Source organism: Giraffa tippelskirchi, chromosome 2 (assembly GCF_054371585.1).
Source record: "Giraffa tippelskirchi isolate mGirTip1 chromosome 2, T2T-mGirTip1v1.2.pri, whole genome shotgun sequence".
Lineage (NCBI taxonomy): Eukaryota > Metazoa > Chordata > Mammalia > Artiodactyla > Giraffidae > Giraffa > Giraffa tippelskirchi.
Window position 1 is genome coordinate 195,056,990 of NC_137276.1, and position 19,593 is coordinate 195,076,582.

The window sequence follows — 19,593 nt, forward strand, 5'->3', positions numbered from 1 at the left end:
GAGGTTCATCCTTCTTAACTCTCTGCTTTCTCTCTCTCTTCATAGATGGCTGACCTACATCTCAGTCTGAGGCTCTACTTGGCCATATCTGCTCCTCCTGTTTTATTTTTTATCTGTTCCCCTTCCCTTCCCTTCCCAAAGCTCTTGTAATTCTACCTTAGTATCTGTTTTCCAGAAGACCTGAACTGATGCATCTCTATCCGTTGGTTATAGATCATGAGTCACTTGTAAAATAACTTAAACTTGTAATTCAATAATGCTTCATGAACATATAATAATCACTTTATCTCATGCTTTGGTAAATTTTATTCAGTTTGTAAAATAAAGGTCAGTGAAACTGTGAGAGTAAACATGACAGAAAAAAAGAATTTTCTTTTCATCAAAGACAGGATTAAACTTGACCCCTCTACAATTCCCTCTAGTTCTCAATATAGATAAATTCCAGAGACTATCTAAAAGCACATAACCAAATCAGATTATTTTTGTGTTGGAAACGGGCAAACATTTGAAAGAATAATATTGATTAAATGTGTGTGATAGAGTTGTCTAATAATTTTATGTGGCATACTGTCAACAATCGATATCTATTACAATTCTTAGAAATTTAGTTTGACTATGTTTCCCACAGCAAATTGCTCCCCCTGTTTCTAGTCTCTTCCCATTTTTGTCCATCCTACACACACTGTCCACTGTCTTTCCCTAAGGAAGACTGGTGAGGAGTACATTCTTAAGAGCCAGAATGCCCGGCTTTGTACAAATTTGCTATGTGATGTAATATGATTGTTGTAAGGATTAAAGGAGTTAATACAAGTTAAATACTAGAACAGTGCTAAACACATAATAAGGATTTAATAAATCTATTTTTGTTATTTTTTTCCCTGTGAAGAACTGGAAAAAGTACTCCATATCTTACAAAATTACATATTACAGTCTAATTTTGATATATAAAGTGCATTATATAATGATTCCACTCTACTTTTATCAGGCATTCTTAATAACCCCTAAAAATAGGGTCCAAGAGATTAAAGTTGCTGCATACCCATTCATTAGAAACAACAAAAAGGCAGTATGAAGCATTTAGCAGTGCTGACTGAATTGTCCCTAGGCCAATCTTCTTGAATAGTAATATCCAATAAAATCCTCCAATTCCAAAACTCAGCTTTATCCCACATTTATTTTTATAATAAAAACTAGAATAAGCAATATACTGTTAATTTCAAGCAGGAGACTTTTTTTTATATCTTCTAAATATCAATCTGTAACAAATAAGAAAAATCCTTAGAGTTTTTATGAAGATATTATTTTGATTTAAAAAATGAAGTGAGAGTTTTGATTTTTTTTCTTTTTTTCCCTAAGACAAAAGGTAATGTTTAAACCTATATTTACTTATTTTTAAACTATGGAAGAAATCTATAGTAAAATAGTAAGAGTGAATGGATTAAAAAAAAAATCAAACTGCAATTCAAAGATTTTTATAAATGGAGGAAGGTATTAAGAAAAGTTCTCTTTCTCTCTATCTTCTTTTCATTTGATCTATCAATCAATGGAAATATAGCAAATATAAAACTTGTTTGCGAAAGTCCTAAGATCTCATTTTTAAACGGGATATTTCTTAAACCTCAGACACTGACGCCTCATTAGAAGATCATGCATAACATGACCACATCTCTATCTGTGGTAAATTTGGAATCATATTACAATTGTAGAATTTGTGGTTGGTTTTGCAAATTTACTTATCAGATAGGGTTAACTGCTAATTAAGAATGTGTGAGGTTAGACTGGTGTTCCAAACTACGCATTAATATAATACATATTTATCTAATGGTGTTCTGCACCTCCTGCTCCTCAATATGCCTAGTTTGTAACACACTATATAATAAATACTTGATTTTTATAATTCTGTGATTTGTGATCTCTCTTGTTAAAGCAGATATTCATTTTGGTGTTGTTAATGCCAATAACTGCTTAAAAGTTTGAAAAAATTCATCTACAATCATTTCAAAATGAGGAACTTTCCTTGTGCCACTTAAAATTTATAAAAAGATTTAGAACTGCAAATTTTAAATTGCAATTATATTTTGTTATTGTAGCATCTAAAATTTTAAACTTGTTTTAAACCTCTTCACGTGGACGTCCATGGTATTTTGCATCACCTTGTTTTTACGTCCTCACAGGGTGATTTCTCCATGTTCATTCCATCAGAGGAAGATTAGGCAAGGTCTAACGCACAGACTCCATATCTGAGACTTGAATCCCCTTTGCTATCCAAAGGGTATTGGTTCCAGGACCTTCTATAGATACCAAAATTTAAGGATGATAAAGTCCCTTATATAAATTGGTGTGTATTTACATATAACTTAAACACATCCAGCCTTATACATTGAAGCATCTCTAGATTACTAGTAATACATAACAAAAATTAATGCAATGTAAATAGTTGCTGGATTGCCATAAATTAAAGTTGTGCTTTTTGGAATTTTCTGGAATTTTTTGTATATATATATATATATATACATATATATATATATATACACACATAATTTTAAAATTTTATTGAAGTACAGTATAGTGGATTTACAATGCTGTATTAATTAATTTCTGCTGTACAACAAAGTGACAGTTATATATATATATTTTTTCAAATTCTTTCCTATTCTATTCCACTATGGTTTATCACAGGATATTAAATATTGCTGTTGTTATTGTTCAGTTGCTCAGTCTTGTCAATTTTTTGTGACCCCATGGACTGCAGCAGGCCGGGCTTCCCTGTCCTTCTTCACCATTCCTGGAGCTTGCTCAAGCTCATGTCCACTGAGTTGGTGATGTCATCCAACCATCTCATCCTTTGTCATCAACCCATCTCATCCTTTGTCATCCCCTTCTCCTTCTACCTTCAATCTTTCCCAGAGTCAGGGTCTTTTTCAATGAGTTGGTTCTTCCCATAAGCTGGCCAAAGTATTGGAGCTTCAGCTTCAGCATCAGTCCTTCCAATGAATATTCAGGGTTGAATTTCTTTAGGATTGACTGGTCTGATCTCCTTGCTGTCCATGGGACTCTTAAAAGTCTTCTCCAACATCACAGTTCAAAGGCATCAATTCTTTGGTGCTCAGCCTTTTTTATTGTCCCACTCTCACATACATACACGACTACTGGAAAAAACATAACTTTGACTATATGGAACTTAGTAGGCAAAGTAATGTCTCTGCTTTTTAATTCACTGTCTAGGTTTCTCACTGCTTTTCTTCCAAAGAGCGTCTTTAATTTCATGGCTGTGGTCACTGTCCACAGTGATTTTGGAATCCAAGAAAATAAAGTCTGTCTCTGCTTCCATCTTTTCCCCATTTATTTGCCATGAAGAGTAATGGGACCAGATGCCATGATCTTCGTTTTTTAAATGTTGAGTTTTAAGCCAGCATTTTACTTCCTTGTTCACCTTCAGCAAGAGGCTCTTTAATTCCTCTTTGCTTTCTGCCATAAGGGTGGTGTCATCTGCATTTCTGAGGTTATTGATATTTCTCCCTTCAATCTTAATTCTAGCTTGTGCTTCATCAAGCCTGGCATTTCACATGATGTACTCTGCATGTAAGTTAAATAAGCAGGGTGACAATATACAGCTTTGACATACTCCTTTCCCAATTTGGAACCAGTCCATTGTTCCATGCCTGGTTTTAACTGTTGTTTCTTGACCTGCATACAGATTTCGCAGGAGGCAGGTACAGTGGGCTGGTATTACCATCTCTTTAAAAATTTTCCACAGTTGTCGTGATCCACACTGTCAAAGGCTTTAGCGTAGTCAATGATGCAGAAATAGATGTTTTTCTGGAATTCTTTTGTTTTTTTCAGTGATTCAATGGATGTTGGTAACTTGATCTCTGATCCTCTGCCTTTTGTAAATCCAGTTTGAATATCTGGAATTTCTCGGTTCACATATTGTTGAAGCTTGAAGGATTTTGAGCATTACTTTAATAGCATGTGAAATAATTGCAAATGTGTGGTAGTTTGAACTTTCTTTTGGCATTGCCCTTCCTTGGGATTGGAATGAAAACTGACCTTTTCCAGACCTGTGGCCACTGCTGAGTTTTTCAAATTTGCTGGCATATTGAGTGCAGCACTTTAACAGCATCATCTGCTAGGTTTTGAAGTAGCTCAGCTGGAATTCCATCACCTCCACTAACTTTCCTAGCAGTATTGCTTCCTAAGGCCCACTTGACTTCACACTCCAGGATGTCTGGGTCTGTGTGAGTGACCACACCATTGTGGCTATCTGGGTCATTAAGATCTTTTTTGTATATTTCTTCTGGGTATTCTTGTCACCTTCTTGTTAATATCTTCTGCTTCTGTTAGGTCCACACAGTTTCTGTCCTTTATTGGGCTTATCTTTGCATGAAATGTGCCCTCGGTATCTAATTTTCTTGAAGAGATTTCTAGTGTTTCCTATTCTATTGTTTTCATCTATTTCTTTGCGTTGTTCATTTAGGAAGGCGTTGTTATCTCGCCTTGCTCTTCTCTCAAACTCTGCATTCAAATGGATATATCTTTCCTTTTCTCCTTTGCCTTTAGCTTCTCTTCTTTTCTCAGCTATTTTAAGTCCTCCTCAGACAACCACTGTGTCTTTTTTGCATTTCTTTTCTTGGGGATGGGGATGGCCTCCTGTACAATGTCACAAATCTCAGCCCATAGTTCTTCGGGCACTGTGTCTATCAGACCTAATCCCTTGAATCAATTTGTCACTTCCACTATATAATCATAAGGGATTTGATTGAGTTTATACCTGAATGGCCTATTGGTTTTCCCTATGTTCTTCAATTTAAGTCTCAATTTTGCAACAAGGAGTTCATGATCTGAGCCACAGTCAGCTCCTGGTCTTGTTTTTGCTGACTGTACAGAGCTTTCCCATTTTCGGCTGCATAGAATATAATCAATCTGATTTCAGTATTGACCATCTGGTGATATCCATGTGTAGAGTCATCTCTTGTGTTTTTGTAAGAGGGTATTTGCTATGACCAGTGCATTTTCTTGGCAAAATTCTGTTTGCCTTTGTCCTGCTTCATTTTGTACTCCAAGGCCAAACTTTCCTGTTACTCTAGATATCCCTTGACTTTCTACTTTTGTACATTTTTGATTCAAGGTTGTTTGGATCTGTGAATGTGGAACCCATAGATCTTGAGGGCCAACTGTGTAGATTTATGTTTTTTGAGTATGGCAGCACTGCTTTGAGTAGAGGAATTGTCATGTTTCAGCTGTGAGCACATAAATTCTAACACTAGATTCTCATACGTTGCAGAAGGTAGAGCTAGTTATTATAAGTAGCATTTCTAATTGACAAAAATTGTGCCATAAAATATTTATTTTATCATGTTAACTTAAACGTGTTTTATAATTTTTGTTAATCTTGAATATTTCTATGAAACATGAAATTTGGGCATAAAATACTACCATACCAATAACAATGTAATTTTATATCATGAATCAAATATTTACAAAATAGGAAATATATATACCAGGGAGAAAAGGCACTTTGGAACTGTAAAAAGAGATTACTGGGTTTCATTTCAATAGCATGCTGGGCATGGTCAGACTCTCCCTTGATAATCTATTTCTAAAGAGTGTTCATCTTTGATTGTCTTTCTAGCCTGTTTTGCAACTGTGAAACTAGTTCTAAGTAAAAAACTAAGAATAGTTATACACAGCATATAATTTTTCTCATTACAATTAGAATGATTCATTAACTAGAGATATGACTGGTTTATGTTAGAAAAGATGACCTCAATCATTATATTTGTTGTCCTACAGTATATTAACCAGATTTGGATTAACCAATTTATGTAAGTTTTCCTGATGGTCTACACTCACATACACAAACAGACACAAACATAAAAATATGTATGTATATGTATATATGCATTTGTTCTTCAGATTTCCCTTTAAATCAGTTTAATTTGTTATTAGCTTCTTGATTAATAAGGTAAATAAAATCTTTAATCTGTGTTCATTTCAATTAATATTGTAGCCATGATTTTATCTTTTGAAAATTATATTTTATTTGAGTATTTTTCTGATATGGAGCAAATGCATTTGAAGAAAAGCAGAATGCTAATGGGAAAATGTTTGCCAGTTTTATAAATTTAGAGTCAGACACACAGGACTATCCAAATTACTTGTGAATGTGAATGAGGTGATGAATGAGGTTTAGATATCCTTAATCTCCAAGTGATACTAGATCCATGAGGATTAAAACAATATTAAGTTCCTCATGGATCATCAAGTTTCTTTTTTTATAGTTCATTGAACCATGCAATGAACCTGGAATATCTAGATTAAGAGGTACTTTAATATTGAAGTTAACTTTAATATTAAAGTTAAAATATTGTCATATTATGTAATGCTCCTCAAAGAAATTTATGTCCAACACAAGATTAGAAGCATTCCAGGCATTAGAATATGTTCCATTTGTAAAAGAGAAAAAAAATGATATACACTTACACAAGCACAAGTATACATATACAATGCTGTGCAAAATTATTAAATGTTCCCCAAGCAATAGCGAAGGACAGGAGAGCCTGGCATGCGGCAGTCCATGGAGTAGCAAAGAGTCAGACACGATTTAACGACTGAACAAAAACCAGCAGCAAAATACTTTCAGTGTATCACATACTCAACTAAAACTGAGAGTGAGAATGAATTATCAGACATCTTTGCAACAGCCCTTCCCTCATACACTATATTGAAGAAAATACGTACAGTCTGGACTAGTTTCAAACTCAAACTTGCGACTGTTGGTCCCATATCCAGCTGCGGTCCGGGCTCGGATTTGGAATACATATGTAGTGTCAGGCTTGAGGCTACTGATGGTAACATTAGTGCCTCGTGCCCTGAGAATCGTATAACTTGTTTCTTGTTCCTGCTTTAGGTAAGAAAAATCATGTTAAAACCGAATTTTCCTAGTCATGTCAGATGGTAAAAAGCTGAACCCCTCTAAACCAGTTCTTTTAGATTTAACACAGCTCATATGATGGATAAGAGATGACAATCATTTAACTCTCTGAATGTAATAGAGGCATTTTTAAGCTAAAAATATTTACAGGTTGTCCCATCTTAGACAAAATAATCTGTTCCCTGCAAACAATGCAGAAAAAAGTAGTCTTCATTTTTGCCAGTTAGTGAATATGTGGATGAAAATAAGTTATCTTCAAAGCCAAAGCTAAATGAAAGCTTCAGTGTAATTTTAAGAATAAACTTTCAAAGAGGAAAATATCCCCTGAATTAAGCTTAATAGGCATGTCCTACTGATTCTCAGAAAATATTTCTATTAACTGTAAACTATTAAACTTAAAAAGGTCCAAGTTTTATGCACAATTCTACATTAATAACTCCTTAGTATCAACTATATTTGCAATGTGTTTAATCTAAGTCATTGTGGTTTAGTAGAGATGAAAATCTTCAGATAAATGTCTAGAAATATTTCCCCAAAGAATTCACATTGTACATTGGGAGGTTCACATTGCACATTAATTACAAAAGGCTTTTTGTGTCAAGCCTTGTTTATGAAAATTGACTTTACATAGAATTGTGTTTTTCCTTTAACCTATGTTAGTGTAGAAGTACCTAAGTTCAAGTAATGGTGGAATGTCCCTGGCACCTGGGGCCTGGAATGGGTGATATAGAACAATGCATATCCTCAACCCAAAGTAAACCGAATATTACAGAAAAAAAAGTCATGCATTACATATACTTTTTAGCTAAAGATGCTGGTTATGCATCAGATAGCATTTGAGTTAGTATATTAAATAATGAAGGTTGAATGTATTTACTTTACAGAAATCATTATTTTTTGTGTTAAAAAATTTATTAAGCATGTATCTAGAACATGGTTGTGTTCATCATCATTAATGAACTAAATAGTCAAGACCTTGACTAGTCAAGTCTAGTCAAAGTCAGATCTTGTAGGGCTTAAATCTTACTGAAACATTCAAAATATTTCTAAGTACCATACATAAATATTTGGGAAAAAAATTTAATTTTAAAATTTATGAATATTTGCTATAAATATTTATATAAGGTATATTTAAAATAGTATTACACATAAGTATACATTGACTTTAAAATGCTTAGACAATAAAAATAGATTCAGCCACTTTTTCCTATGCTAGTTAATATTGTTTCAAAATATTGTTTTATGCTTTCCTTGAAATAAGTTCAGAAAATGTTTTGTGTTTGTAAAAGATATGAATGTAGGTTAGTAGTGTTTTTGAATCAGCTCTGCAGAAAAGTTGGGTGTTTCCTGGTCCTGCTATCCAGTCTGAACTGAGGTGCATCATTAATTACCTTTTTATTTTGTTGTATCATCTATAAAACATGGATTCTTATATTTGCTATCTTGTCACATTTTTAAAAATAGAAGATTATGATAAAATGGGTATTTGACAGTACCACAGTGGATCACTGAAAGCTAGGAGGTAATTTATTCATACTATGATTTTGGCACAATGAGGTTTATTAGGTCTCACTTTCTCTCAATCAAAGAGACATATCCTTTTCCCTATAGGAGGCAGTATGAAAAAAATGGCATCATACTTGTGAAATACTTTAACTTCAATAAACAACATAACTACATAGTGCAGAGAAATGCTTATACATTAGATATTTTTTTGCATAACTGACCATACAACTAATTCTCACATCTCTTAATGATCCATTTTCATTTAGAGAAAGATATGCACTACAGGGGAAAACATATTACATTAGGAGTGATGACTGACAGAATTCAAAACAGAGAACTGATGTTTATTAGCAGTGAGGCTGTGAGAAATTCAAATGTCACTGACTCTCAGTTTTTGTAATTGTAAAAGAACATATTTACTCACTCTCATCAGATTATCAAACAACTCAAAATAATGTATGTAGAAGTGTTCTGTAAATAGAAGCTATCAATACACAATTCATTTTAAAATACTTTGTAAACTGCAGCAGATAAATGAATATGTTGTGTTCATATTAGTAGCTATGAAACCACCCAGCTCTATTGATAAGGTTTGAATACATCTTGTTTTCAAACCTCACCGTAATTTATAACCAGGGAGAAATAAGTGGTACTTAGAGTGATGAAATATCATGGCCTGAATTATACTTACAAATAATCGTGTACCTATTTTTTATAATTGTATTACCGAAAACAATTTTATCATGTGAGGCGCACATACTCCCATCTTCTAATCTTCTTGTACAAAGTAAAGAAAGCTTTCATCATTAGCTCAATAACATAATGGTTTTGTTATCAGTTCAACATTCCTATCTGTATTGAGTAAAATTCATGTGAGTGTGAAGGTCAGGAAATGATGCAATGAACTTAAGAATAGTTCATCAGTAGATAAAGGAATTGCTATATAATGGTTGTTTAGAACAGGGGTCTCCTGTGGAAGACACAAATGTCATCTCTAATATCATAACTAGATGGCTTACATTCGATGGTAACATCTTTGCTATGGCTTATTGCTGTAGAATGGGGGATATTCAATACAATAATTTCTAAACCCTCCTCTACCTATAAATCAAAGGTAGCACGTGACCAGAGTTCTAAATAGAGTTCTTTCACTAGCTACCAGTGTCATTAGTTTCTTTGCAAGAGTATACTCATGAGAAAATAACCTCTTTCCTGACACAACTCAACTCTTTTAACATTATCTCCCCACCTTTTCGTAGTATTTGACCTCATAGTCCAATATGATCCCATTAGGGTGTTCAGGTTCTTGCCAGGATAAAGAAATGCTGTTTCTGGATGTCCGATCTTTCTTAATCGTCATGACAGGTGATGGAGCTGTAAAGAAAGGATGGGAGGGTATGACAGGAGAAGGAAAATTAATTGGATTGGGAAGGGCAGTAAAGAAGAGCAGAGAGGGAAGGGGACAAGCAAATGGAGCCTATCATTGTTCTAATCTTGGCAAGAAAGCACTATTTCCATTTCAAAGACTCTTGAGTATTAATCTGGCCCCATATCAAGCCTCAGCAGCTGGATTATAGCCCTGGTACATACAGGCCTATGGAAAATGAGCTGAGATTTTCAGCTGCTGGTGGACTAGTGGCAAGTGAGCAGATGTTTTCAATCTGCTACTATAATGTAAGCAATGAAATATATTTGATATATTAAAAAAGAAAAAAACATTAGGACTACCTATTTGTTATAATGTTGCAAAGTTATGAATGCCAGAGGCTTCAGCTCATTGATAACATTTTCACATGCAACTCTGTAAGAGGACTGGAATCCATTATGCACAAGGAGTCCCATGGTATCCATAAGTAATAATAATATTTAGTGTATTGTAAAATAGATAGGATTTAGGACATAGTAAAATAGATCTTGACTTCTGACAAAAAACTCTCATGAATAAAAATATGTATACCAGGAAATAATAATCTCTACATTTCCATTTCTTAAAAAAGTATGTTTAGTAAGAAGTACTGAGGAAGTGGGTGCTCTTTGTGTCACAATTTTCTAGATATATTTTGAGGCTCTTATTGGGTGGTGACTGTTTGTTATGTTTTTCCTATGCATTATCAAAAATATAAATGTGAATAAAAAACATCTGTCTGGATCAGATATCACAGGGTCACCATATTTTCTAATGGAAGATTAAATATGTTTTAAGCAATATCATACTTCAAATCCTTCCATTAAAAAGAAAAATGTCTACTATCCATCAATGCACTCTTGGTTTCAAATCTCAGTGTTGGTACACTGGCCAACCAAAATCCTCACTGTGAAATTCAGCAGCATTCTTCCCTACTGGAATGCAGTAAAATAAATTACAAACATGAAACAAACAAAAATCAAGAGTTCTTAGGAACACTAACTATTGAATTGTTTTCATTACTAAAGGACATATTTTTTATAGATTTTTCTCAAATCAAGGATTATTAGAACCCCGTGTATTTGCATTTCCTATAAGAGCTAGCAATAGATGTTTCCTTTATGTGGATTTGCTGTTTCTATGATTATCAACTATCATTATTATTAACATTATTATGATTATCTTGCCAGCTTTTGCATCCAAACTGTCATCCAAATTATTCCTGTCTATAAATGTCTTTCATTTTATTTTTCACTTAAAAATAGAGCTTTCATTAAACTTGTCTTATGACACTTCTTTACAAAGTGTAAACTTAAATAAAGCATCCAGTACAGCAAATTTTCCATCTTCTTATTTCTACTATATGTAATATCTTATGAATTTTTGTAATTAAAGTCTCATTATTTTAATGGCCAGGGGATGATCACTTAATTTTTTTTTCCAAAGTAAAATGTAAGCATTGCTTTTATGATGGAAAAGTAAAATCATTTCTTCTATCACATTTCGCTCCCATTAACAGTTAATATACTTTCATGTGGCTTTCCCTGGTGGCTCAGTTGGTAGAGAATCTGCCTGCAATACAGGAGATGCAGGTTGGATCCGTGGGTCAGGGAGATCCCCTGGAGAAGGGCATGGCAACCCACTTCAGTATTCTTGGTGGAGAGTCCCATGGACAGAACTCTATGGCGGGCTACAGTCCATATAGTTGCAAAAAGTCATACACTACTGAAGCAACTGAGCAGGCATGCACGCACGCATACTTTCATGTAACTGATACCATTTACCTTTTATGTTTGCCTTTTGTCTATTCAATATTATTTTATTTTTCAAACTTGCCTCACAACACCCCCAGCTCTCACACGGAGGTAGTTTGCTGCTCTGAAATTGATTGATAAGTTATTTTATACATATTTAGTTGAAATTTTATAAACTTATTCAAAATTTATAATTATGTCACTGAGTTAGAAATAAATAGCAGGTATGTTAAATTTTTAACAATTAATTTCTTTTTATTTACTCTAATATTTAGAAAAAACAATTTATTATTTTACCGTTACTAGAATAATTTCAGTCCCAATATCGTTGCTAATAATTTTGCTTTTTTTGTACAAAAAAAAGGAGAAATTTCAACAAGTTTCCTCCTGAGGTAAATCCATTAATAGGATGACTTCTAATGCATGCTTACAGAGCATTTCAAAGAAGCTGAATGTTGGAACACTATCCTATTAAACCCATGGAGACCCTCCCTATTTAATTTCATATTGCTTGAAACTGGTTTATTTTTCTTAACAGTTAAAGTATATTTTCAAAGAAGTTTTGAAAATTACCAGGTATAGCATCTCTCCTTAAAAAAGAAGAAAGAGAAAATAATTTGTTTCTAAGAACAATTATGAAGAGTATCAAATAAACTTTTTAGTGAGTGCTTTCCAGGCTCTTTTGGGGATCTGCCTAAGTTTTGCTGCTTCTGCACTGTGCAAGACTTTATAACTGTTGAAATTCTTCAAAGGTCTTTGAGCAAGCTGCAGGGCCCTGCTGGATTGTAATAAATAGCCTTTTGTAACTCCACACTTACTTAAGTAGAGGCAATTGCTCGAAGCTTGTGCCATCTCTAAGTTAAATGAACCCTTTCTGATTGCTGCTTTTAGGCCCCTGTTAAGTCATTTGTTCTGCTCTTTTAAAACACGCCCCTTGTGTTGGCTGCGTTTCAGTAGTTTCAGTACAGTGCACCAGCTAAAATCCCATTACGTTTAGGTAATGCTCATCAATATTTGAATATTAATAAATAATTAACAAAAACTGTTTTTCTATCCCCTAATAAATAATTTTAAGATATAATAAAATATACTGTAGGAAGAGACAAATTCCATGAGCACTTCACTGTATCCATGCTTTCTAAATGGTTTTCTAGAACACTTTTAAATTCATGTCTTAAAGTATAATTTACCCATACTTGCTCATGTGTTGTAATACAATTTGTAATATTAATGAGAAACAGTAATATAGATTACACTTTTTGTTGTTCGTTTTCAGGTACTGAAGAGTGATTTGTTCAAAGTAATTTTCCAAATTCATCAGTTCAGTTCAGTTCAGTTGGTCAGTCGTGTCCGACTCATTGCAACCCCATGAACCTCAGCACGTCAGACCTCCCTGTCCATCACTAACTCCAGGAGTTTACCCAAACTCATGTCCATTGAGTCAGTGATGCCATCCAACCATCTCATCCTCTGTCGTCCCCTTCTCCACCTGCCCTCAATCTTTCCCAGCATCAGGGTCTTTTCAAATGAGTCAGCTCTTTGCATCAGGTGGCCAAAATATTAGAGTTTCAGCTTCAACATCAGTCCTTCCAATGAACTCCCAGGACTGATTCCCATTAGGATGGACTGGTTGGATCTCCTTGCAGTCCAAGGGACTCTCAAGAGTCTTCTCCAACACCATAGTTCAAAAGCATCAATTCTTCGGCGCTCAGCTTTCTTTATAGTCCAACTCTCACATCTATACATGACTACTGGAAAAACCATAGCCTTGACTAGACAGACCTTTGTTGACAAAGTAATGTCTCTGCTTTTTAGTATGCTGTCTAGGTTGGTCATAACTTTCCTTCCAAGGAGTAAGTGTCTTTTAATTTCATGGCTGCAATCACCATCTGCAGTGACTATGGAGCCCAAAAAAATAAAGTCTGACACGGTTTCCACAGTTTCCCCATCTATTTGCCATGAAGTGATGGGATCAGATGCCATGATCTTAGTTTTCTGAATGTTGAGCTTTAAGCCAACCTTTTTACTCTCCTCTTTCATTTTTATCAAGAGGCTCTTTAGTTCTTCTTCACTTTCTGCCATAAGGGCGGCATAAGAATTTCCAAATTCATAGAAATTCTTATTTTTGTATATAAAAGAACCATAGTACTCCCAGGTGGCTCAGTGGTAAAGAACCTGCCTGCCAATTCAGGAGACTTAGGAGACACAAGTTCAATCTCTGGTTTGGGAAGATTGCCTAGAGTAGGAAATGGTAACCCACTCCAGTATTCTTGCCTCGAAAATCCCATGGAAAGAGGAGCCTGGGGGGCTACAGTCCATGGAGTTGCAGAGAGTTGGATAAGACCAAGCAACTGAACACACACATTGCAGTGTATATCATACATTTGACTTATTCTCATTTCTCTGTGTTTTTTTTTTTCTTAATTTGTGATTTGAAAGAATGGTGGGTAATAATTGGATGAAAAATGTCCTAAGATTAGCGAAATGCTTGGAAGGAGAGTGAAAAGTTACCTAGGAGGAGGAGGAAGCATAGGTTTTTCCCTAGCAATGTGCTGGTGTATAAGCTAAAACAGGCATTACTGATGAACCCTCCAACAGCCCAAGGTTAAGAGATTTATTCTGTTGACTTGCTTATATATCTTAAATGATATATTATTAAAAGGATTCTCTTACTAATTAGAAGAAGTTGATGACAAAGTAGGCTGCTAATAAACGGGTCCAGGAATTTACACAGTGTAGTAAATGAATAGTTTTGTAGGGCAAAAAGAAATTGGTAAGAAGAAAAATTAAGACAGTAAGAAGGTAAAAATTTCCAGTAAATCAATGACTTTTAAAAATAATGTCTTGGTCATAACATACATTTTTGTGGTGCTTGAGGGGGAGCAAATATTTGATGCTTAGTTTTTGCTATTCTGCTGTAATTGGATTTATGTGCTCTTTGGAAAATAAAGAAAGGAGATATGATATACTTGGTTAAATTTATTTTTATGAAAAGTTTATTTTTATTTTTCAAAATAAAAATTCATTTTTAACTAAAATAAATAAAGTAAAATTTATTTTTAACTAAAATATTCCTAAAAAGAATACAAACAAAAGTGAAAAATAGTGAAGGTTGGGAGGGAAGAAAAGACCAATAAATTATACAGTTAATCATCTTCCATGAAGTTTTTCTGAAGTTACTCTGCACCACTGAAAAGTTTTGAACACTCTGAATACTGAAAAATTTCTTAACATGTGGTGTCATAGTGAACTTGCTCATGGCTCTTTCAATTCATTCTTTTAAAATGTTCTCAGGTCATGATATAAGACTCAACAGTTGTTTCACCCCATATTATCCAGTAATATGTGTTTTGTGAAATCTAGTATCAAAATACTTTTCAATTTCTGTGTTAAGGAGACATATCTTTCTGGGAACCAAGGGCTGAATTATTCCCTGAGTATTTTATTTCCTATTTGCAGGCCACTGTGAAGGCCATCTCTTGACTCAGAGACATCAGTGACTAGTCCAGAAGACAGACAGAGATGAGCAGCCCTTAATAGTTCATAATTGAATGTTAGTTATTTATTTATAGAGGACTGGTAAGATTTTCTTTCAATGCCAGCCTAACCTGAGCCATTGACTGCATCTAATGCAATAATAGAAAAAAAAATACAACAGGGAAGCAAAAATATTAGGCTAAGAAAGGATTCTTTGTAGAGAGATCTGGTTAGAGATGGGGCTTGTGTAATTGGCAATTTGCAGTTTAATCACACAACACTTGTACAGGTCAAATATACTGACAGACATGGAAGGGCTTCATTATTTTAACTATGGTGTTTTTAAGCTACATTTACTACTATTCTGCAACTAAAATATGATCCATCCTTAGAATCAGGAAGTCAAACCTTCAAAATTCAGTTCCTAAAGGATCTGGTTTGGTTCGTTTGTTTTTATTGGGACTTTCCTCTTTCTGGGTTTGGGAATTTCTAATGAACCTCTGAGGTATCTCTGTGGTTTAGAGATTGGGCAAGTTAAAGTAATAACAAAAAAGGCTCAGTTTTTCTAAGTGAGCCAAAGCTTTTAAAAATTATCTCCATGGGAAAATATCATGTAGTAAATGGTTGAAAGATTTTTCCTTTGAATCAGGCATACCTTTAAATGCATTACTCTCTTATATTTTTGTACCATTCATTACAATGCCCACTTAAGGACATTTCCTTCTTAGTTTTTTCAGAAGTGAACATTTCTATTAAATCCAGAAACACTCTTGAGTTTGAATGAACATAATCATTCATAGCTTAATGTTTTCCATTTCACCACCCCTGTTGTGATTTTCCCAACTTGTTGTTCTCCGGAATTTCCTGTTTTGGTCCCAGGACTCACCATTTTTACAGTCTAACCAGTTTAAATTTCAGTTATACTTCATATATTCCCCCTCACCAATAACACTGCATGCCAGTCAGCTTCAGCATCAGAAAGTCAATAAATTTTCTCTCTACTCAATTCTTCTCTCTAATGAGTTATTTTCCAGCCCTGCTTCAGTTCAAACACTTGCCATTTTTCATGTGCACTGGATTCTGTGCCTTTTATCTCAATATTTACAGAACTTCCTTCAATTTTCTGTACATTTTTGATGATCTATCATTTTATAAAATAAATGAAACATTAAACCCCCCTTCAAAATCTCATAATTTCAAAGCAATTTTCTTAAACTTAACTAAAAAATAAGCTTCAAAGGAAAGGTATGGCAATCTCAATTTTGAAGAATTCGATGTCAGAAAACATTTAAGATCCTGCATTTGGGAAATTCTGGGCCACCGTAAGACATGCAATTTGAAGTATATTACATTATTATTTAAGATTCCTCACTAGACTGTAATGATAAATACATACCAGTTTTATCATTTATTGTTCTCCTTTCAAAGAAAATTCTGAAGACAATACCTTTGGCCATCTGCCTACAACTGTACTTGCCATACATTCCCCGTCTGGAACACTCTTTCTCTTCCCTTTTCCACTGGAAAAATCTCTTTTACTCATCATCTTTAGAAATCCATTGCTAATTCCCCCATAAAGCTTTTTCTGGGTCCCTTAGACAATAGTTAATCAGCTCTGTCCTCTGTTCTGGTATATAGTATAGTTGTTTATTCTCTTATTATTTAGCCAATCACATTGTGTTGCAATTATCTCATTTGGTTATCCGCATGTCTTCCCATCAGATTATAGGTTCCTTAGAGTCTTTAGTGCTTAGCATCACATTAAATGTATATAAATCTAGTTATTCAGTTTGGTTAGCTTTGCAGTAAGATATACAATATACTTTGTGACTAGTTCCTTTGAAAGATAATTCTATTTAGCTCCTGACTTAATATTAAAATAACAAAATTCAAATAAAAATGAAAATTATAGTATGTTAAACAGAGATACCTTTTCCTATAAATTTATCCCATCTATTTTTCTACAGTAAAGAGAAAAAATTTTCAAACTGAATCAATAGTGCTGGGAGAAAAACATTCTAAAATGTATACATTGAAAGTAAATTTTGAGGATCTCTCCACCTACATTTTGTTAATGGAATATATACGGGGGAAAATTCTAGTAAAAATTTAGTCTTCCTTGTTTTAAATGTCTAAAAGACTCTAAAATTTTAATTATTGAATTTTGAATAACACACAGTAGTTTTAGAGTGGAGAATGCAGTTAAAATATATAATCTCATTCCAATTTCAGCATGGAGCAACAAAAGAGAAAAAAACTGTATTAATAGAACAGTTTATTTCATAGGTATTTATTGCATGAATTCATTGAAAGATGCTGTTTTTGATTTTTAAAATTGATCTTCACATTTATTTTTTAACATCATGTTCTCCTTCTTTTAATACCATTCAATATCCTCATAGAATTGGATCAGTCTTCAATATGTTGTTTTAAAAAATCGAATTCTTCTTGTATTTCTCCTTTATTCTCACTACTATCACACTCACCATACTCTGACACTTCTAGTCACCAAATTTGTGGGTTACCCCACACTAATCAATTCTGATTTGGTTTCCTACGATCTGACTTGAGAAGGGAATGGCTACCCACTCCAGTATTCTAGCCTGGAGAATACCATGGACAGAGGAACCTGGTGAACCCCAGTCCAAGGGATCGCGAAGAATTGAACACAACTGAGCGACTAACACTTCCACTTGAAGATAGTGTTATATTCCATTGGTTAAAAGCTGAGCCTCACAACACTGCTCCCCATCTCAGATGCCAATTATGATTAGAAGCTTTCCAGGTTACCCACAACTTCTGTATGACTTGCCTACAAACTGGGGGGTTCCCAAGACCCTCTGTGCTAGTTCAATTAATTTGTTAGAGTGACTCACAGAAATCAGGGAAACATATGTACCAGTTTATTAAAGAATATGGTAAAGAGTGCAGAAGAACAGTCAGATGAAGAGACATAGGGCAAGGTCTGGGAAGGTCTTAAGTGCAGGAGCTTGTTTCTGTGAGTCGGGGTGTGTTCACTGACCTGGAAGACCTAATAACCCCATACTATTGGGATTTTCATGGAAGCTCTATCACGTAGGCATCATGGATCATTAACTCCAGTTTCAGTCCTTCTCCCTTATCAAGGGAATTGGGTGGGCTAAAATTTCAGGCTTCTAATAAAGGCTTGGTCTTTCTGGTGACCAGCCAGAAAATCATGGACAGAGGAACCTCCAGAAGCCATTCAGGAGTCCATCTAGGGTCACCTCATTGGAACAACACACTCCAGTCACTCAAAAAATTACAAGGGCTTCAGAGGCCTGTGTTAGGAACCGGGGTAGAAGACAAAAGGACAAAAGATATTTCTAGTACTCTTATCACTTAGGAAATTATGAGTTTTAGGAGTTCTGTGCCAGAAACAGGAGGCAGAGACTAATGAAAATATTTTCTATAATTTTACATATGAGGAAAGACTTTGAAAATCTATGGGGGTAATCATAGTTTTCATTATGAAAGAGGTCACTATTGATACATTGCTATTATTAGGCTTTTATTATCCATAATTCTGAAATAAAAAAAATCATGTAGGTAGGAAGCAACAAAAATAGGGCAAATAAAGATTTATTTTAAAATTGGCTGTCTTTGAAAAATGCTGTGTACAAGCAAACCTGTTATAAAATATTGAGATTCCGAGAGACATTATATACATTTATAGCATCAGTACATTTTAGAAACAAAATAATGTCCTTTGGATTTGCTGAGATATTCTACAATATTTGTCTCCCTTAAAGTTCTTCGGAGAGCCATGAATACTGTCAACATGTCTGCAGTCTCAGAGTTCAGTGAGCCCTAATCAAGGACATTACAAGGCAGTGAAAATGACAGGTGGTTTATTTATTTAAACATATGTGTGTTTGTGTGTGTGTGTGTGTTTAGCCTAAGGTTCTTTCTTTGTGATGCTCGTAGAGGGTCTGATTGTCTTTTTATACGAGACAACTAAAATTCAATTTCATTTAGGGCATTCTTTTTCTTCATCAATTACACAAGAAGCATAAAATACTCTCAAAATTCCATGACAGGCAGACATTTAGCTATGTATACATTATTTTTAAATATGCAATATCCTTTACATTATTTCTGGAAATCCAAACATCACACTTCTAAGGCCTGAGCGTAAATTTAGAAAAATGCATTCCAGAGATAATATAAACAATCTACATTAAAAGGCTAGAATCTTCCCTCCCAGAGAGCTGCAAGTTGTCTGAGAATTTCCTCACTTCATGAGATTTCTAAATATCTTAAAATTTCCAGAAGATACAACTTGGCTTTGGGAGTAGCAATATGTCTTGATTCAGATTTTTTCAACTTTCTCCCTGGATAAATTTCCTAGTTATTCTATTTAGAAAATCTGCCTTTATGGGATTTTAATATCCCAAGTTCCTACCCAATGTAGGATTGTAAGCATGTTGTCTTAATGCAGCGGCTTTTACAAAATAAAGACAATAGAGTAGAAATGTCAAAACCAAAGTTAATCATCA

At 34.2% G+C, this 19,593-nt stretch overlaps 1 protein-coding gene across 30 annotated transcripts in view; it reads right to left on the reverse strand.

Moving 5' to 3' along the window:
• The window catches only part of EPHA3 (EPH receptor A3), a 393,120-nt gene that overhangs the window by 66,634 nt on the left and 306,893 nt on the right, over positions 1-19,593 (reverse strand). For 16 of the 30 annotated variants that reach the window (XM_081547692.1, XM_081547703.1, XM_081547743.1 and 13 more), the window contains 2 exons: positions 9,690-9,814; positions 6,742-6,904 (listed from right to left, as the gene is read on the reverse strand). In XM_081547692.1, coding sequence (XP_081403818.1) covers positions 6,742-6,904; positions 9,690-9,814 — 288 coding nt within the window. The remainder of the gene's footprint in view (positions 1-6,741; positions 6,905-9,689; positions 9,815-19,593) is intronic. The other 14 variants (XM_081547714.1, XM_081547725.1, XM_081547776.1 and 11 more) reach the window with 1 other exon arrangement.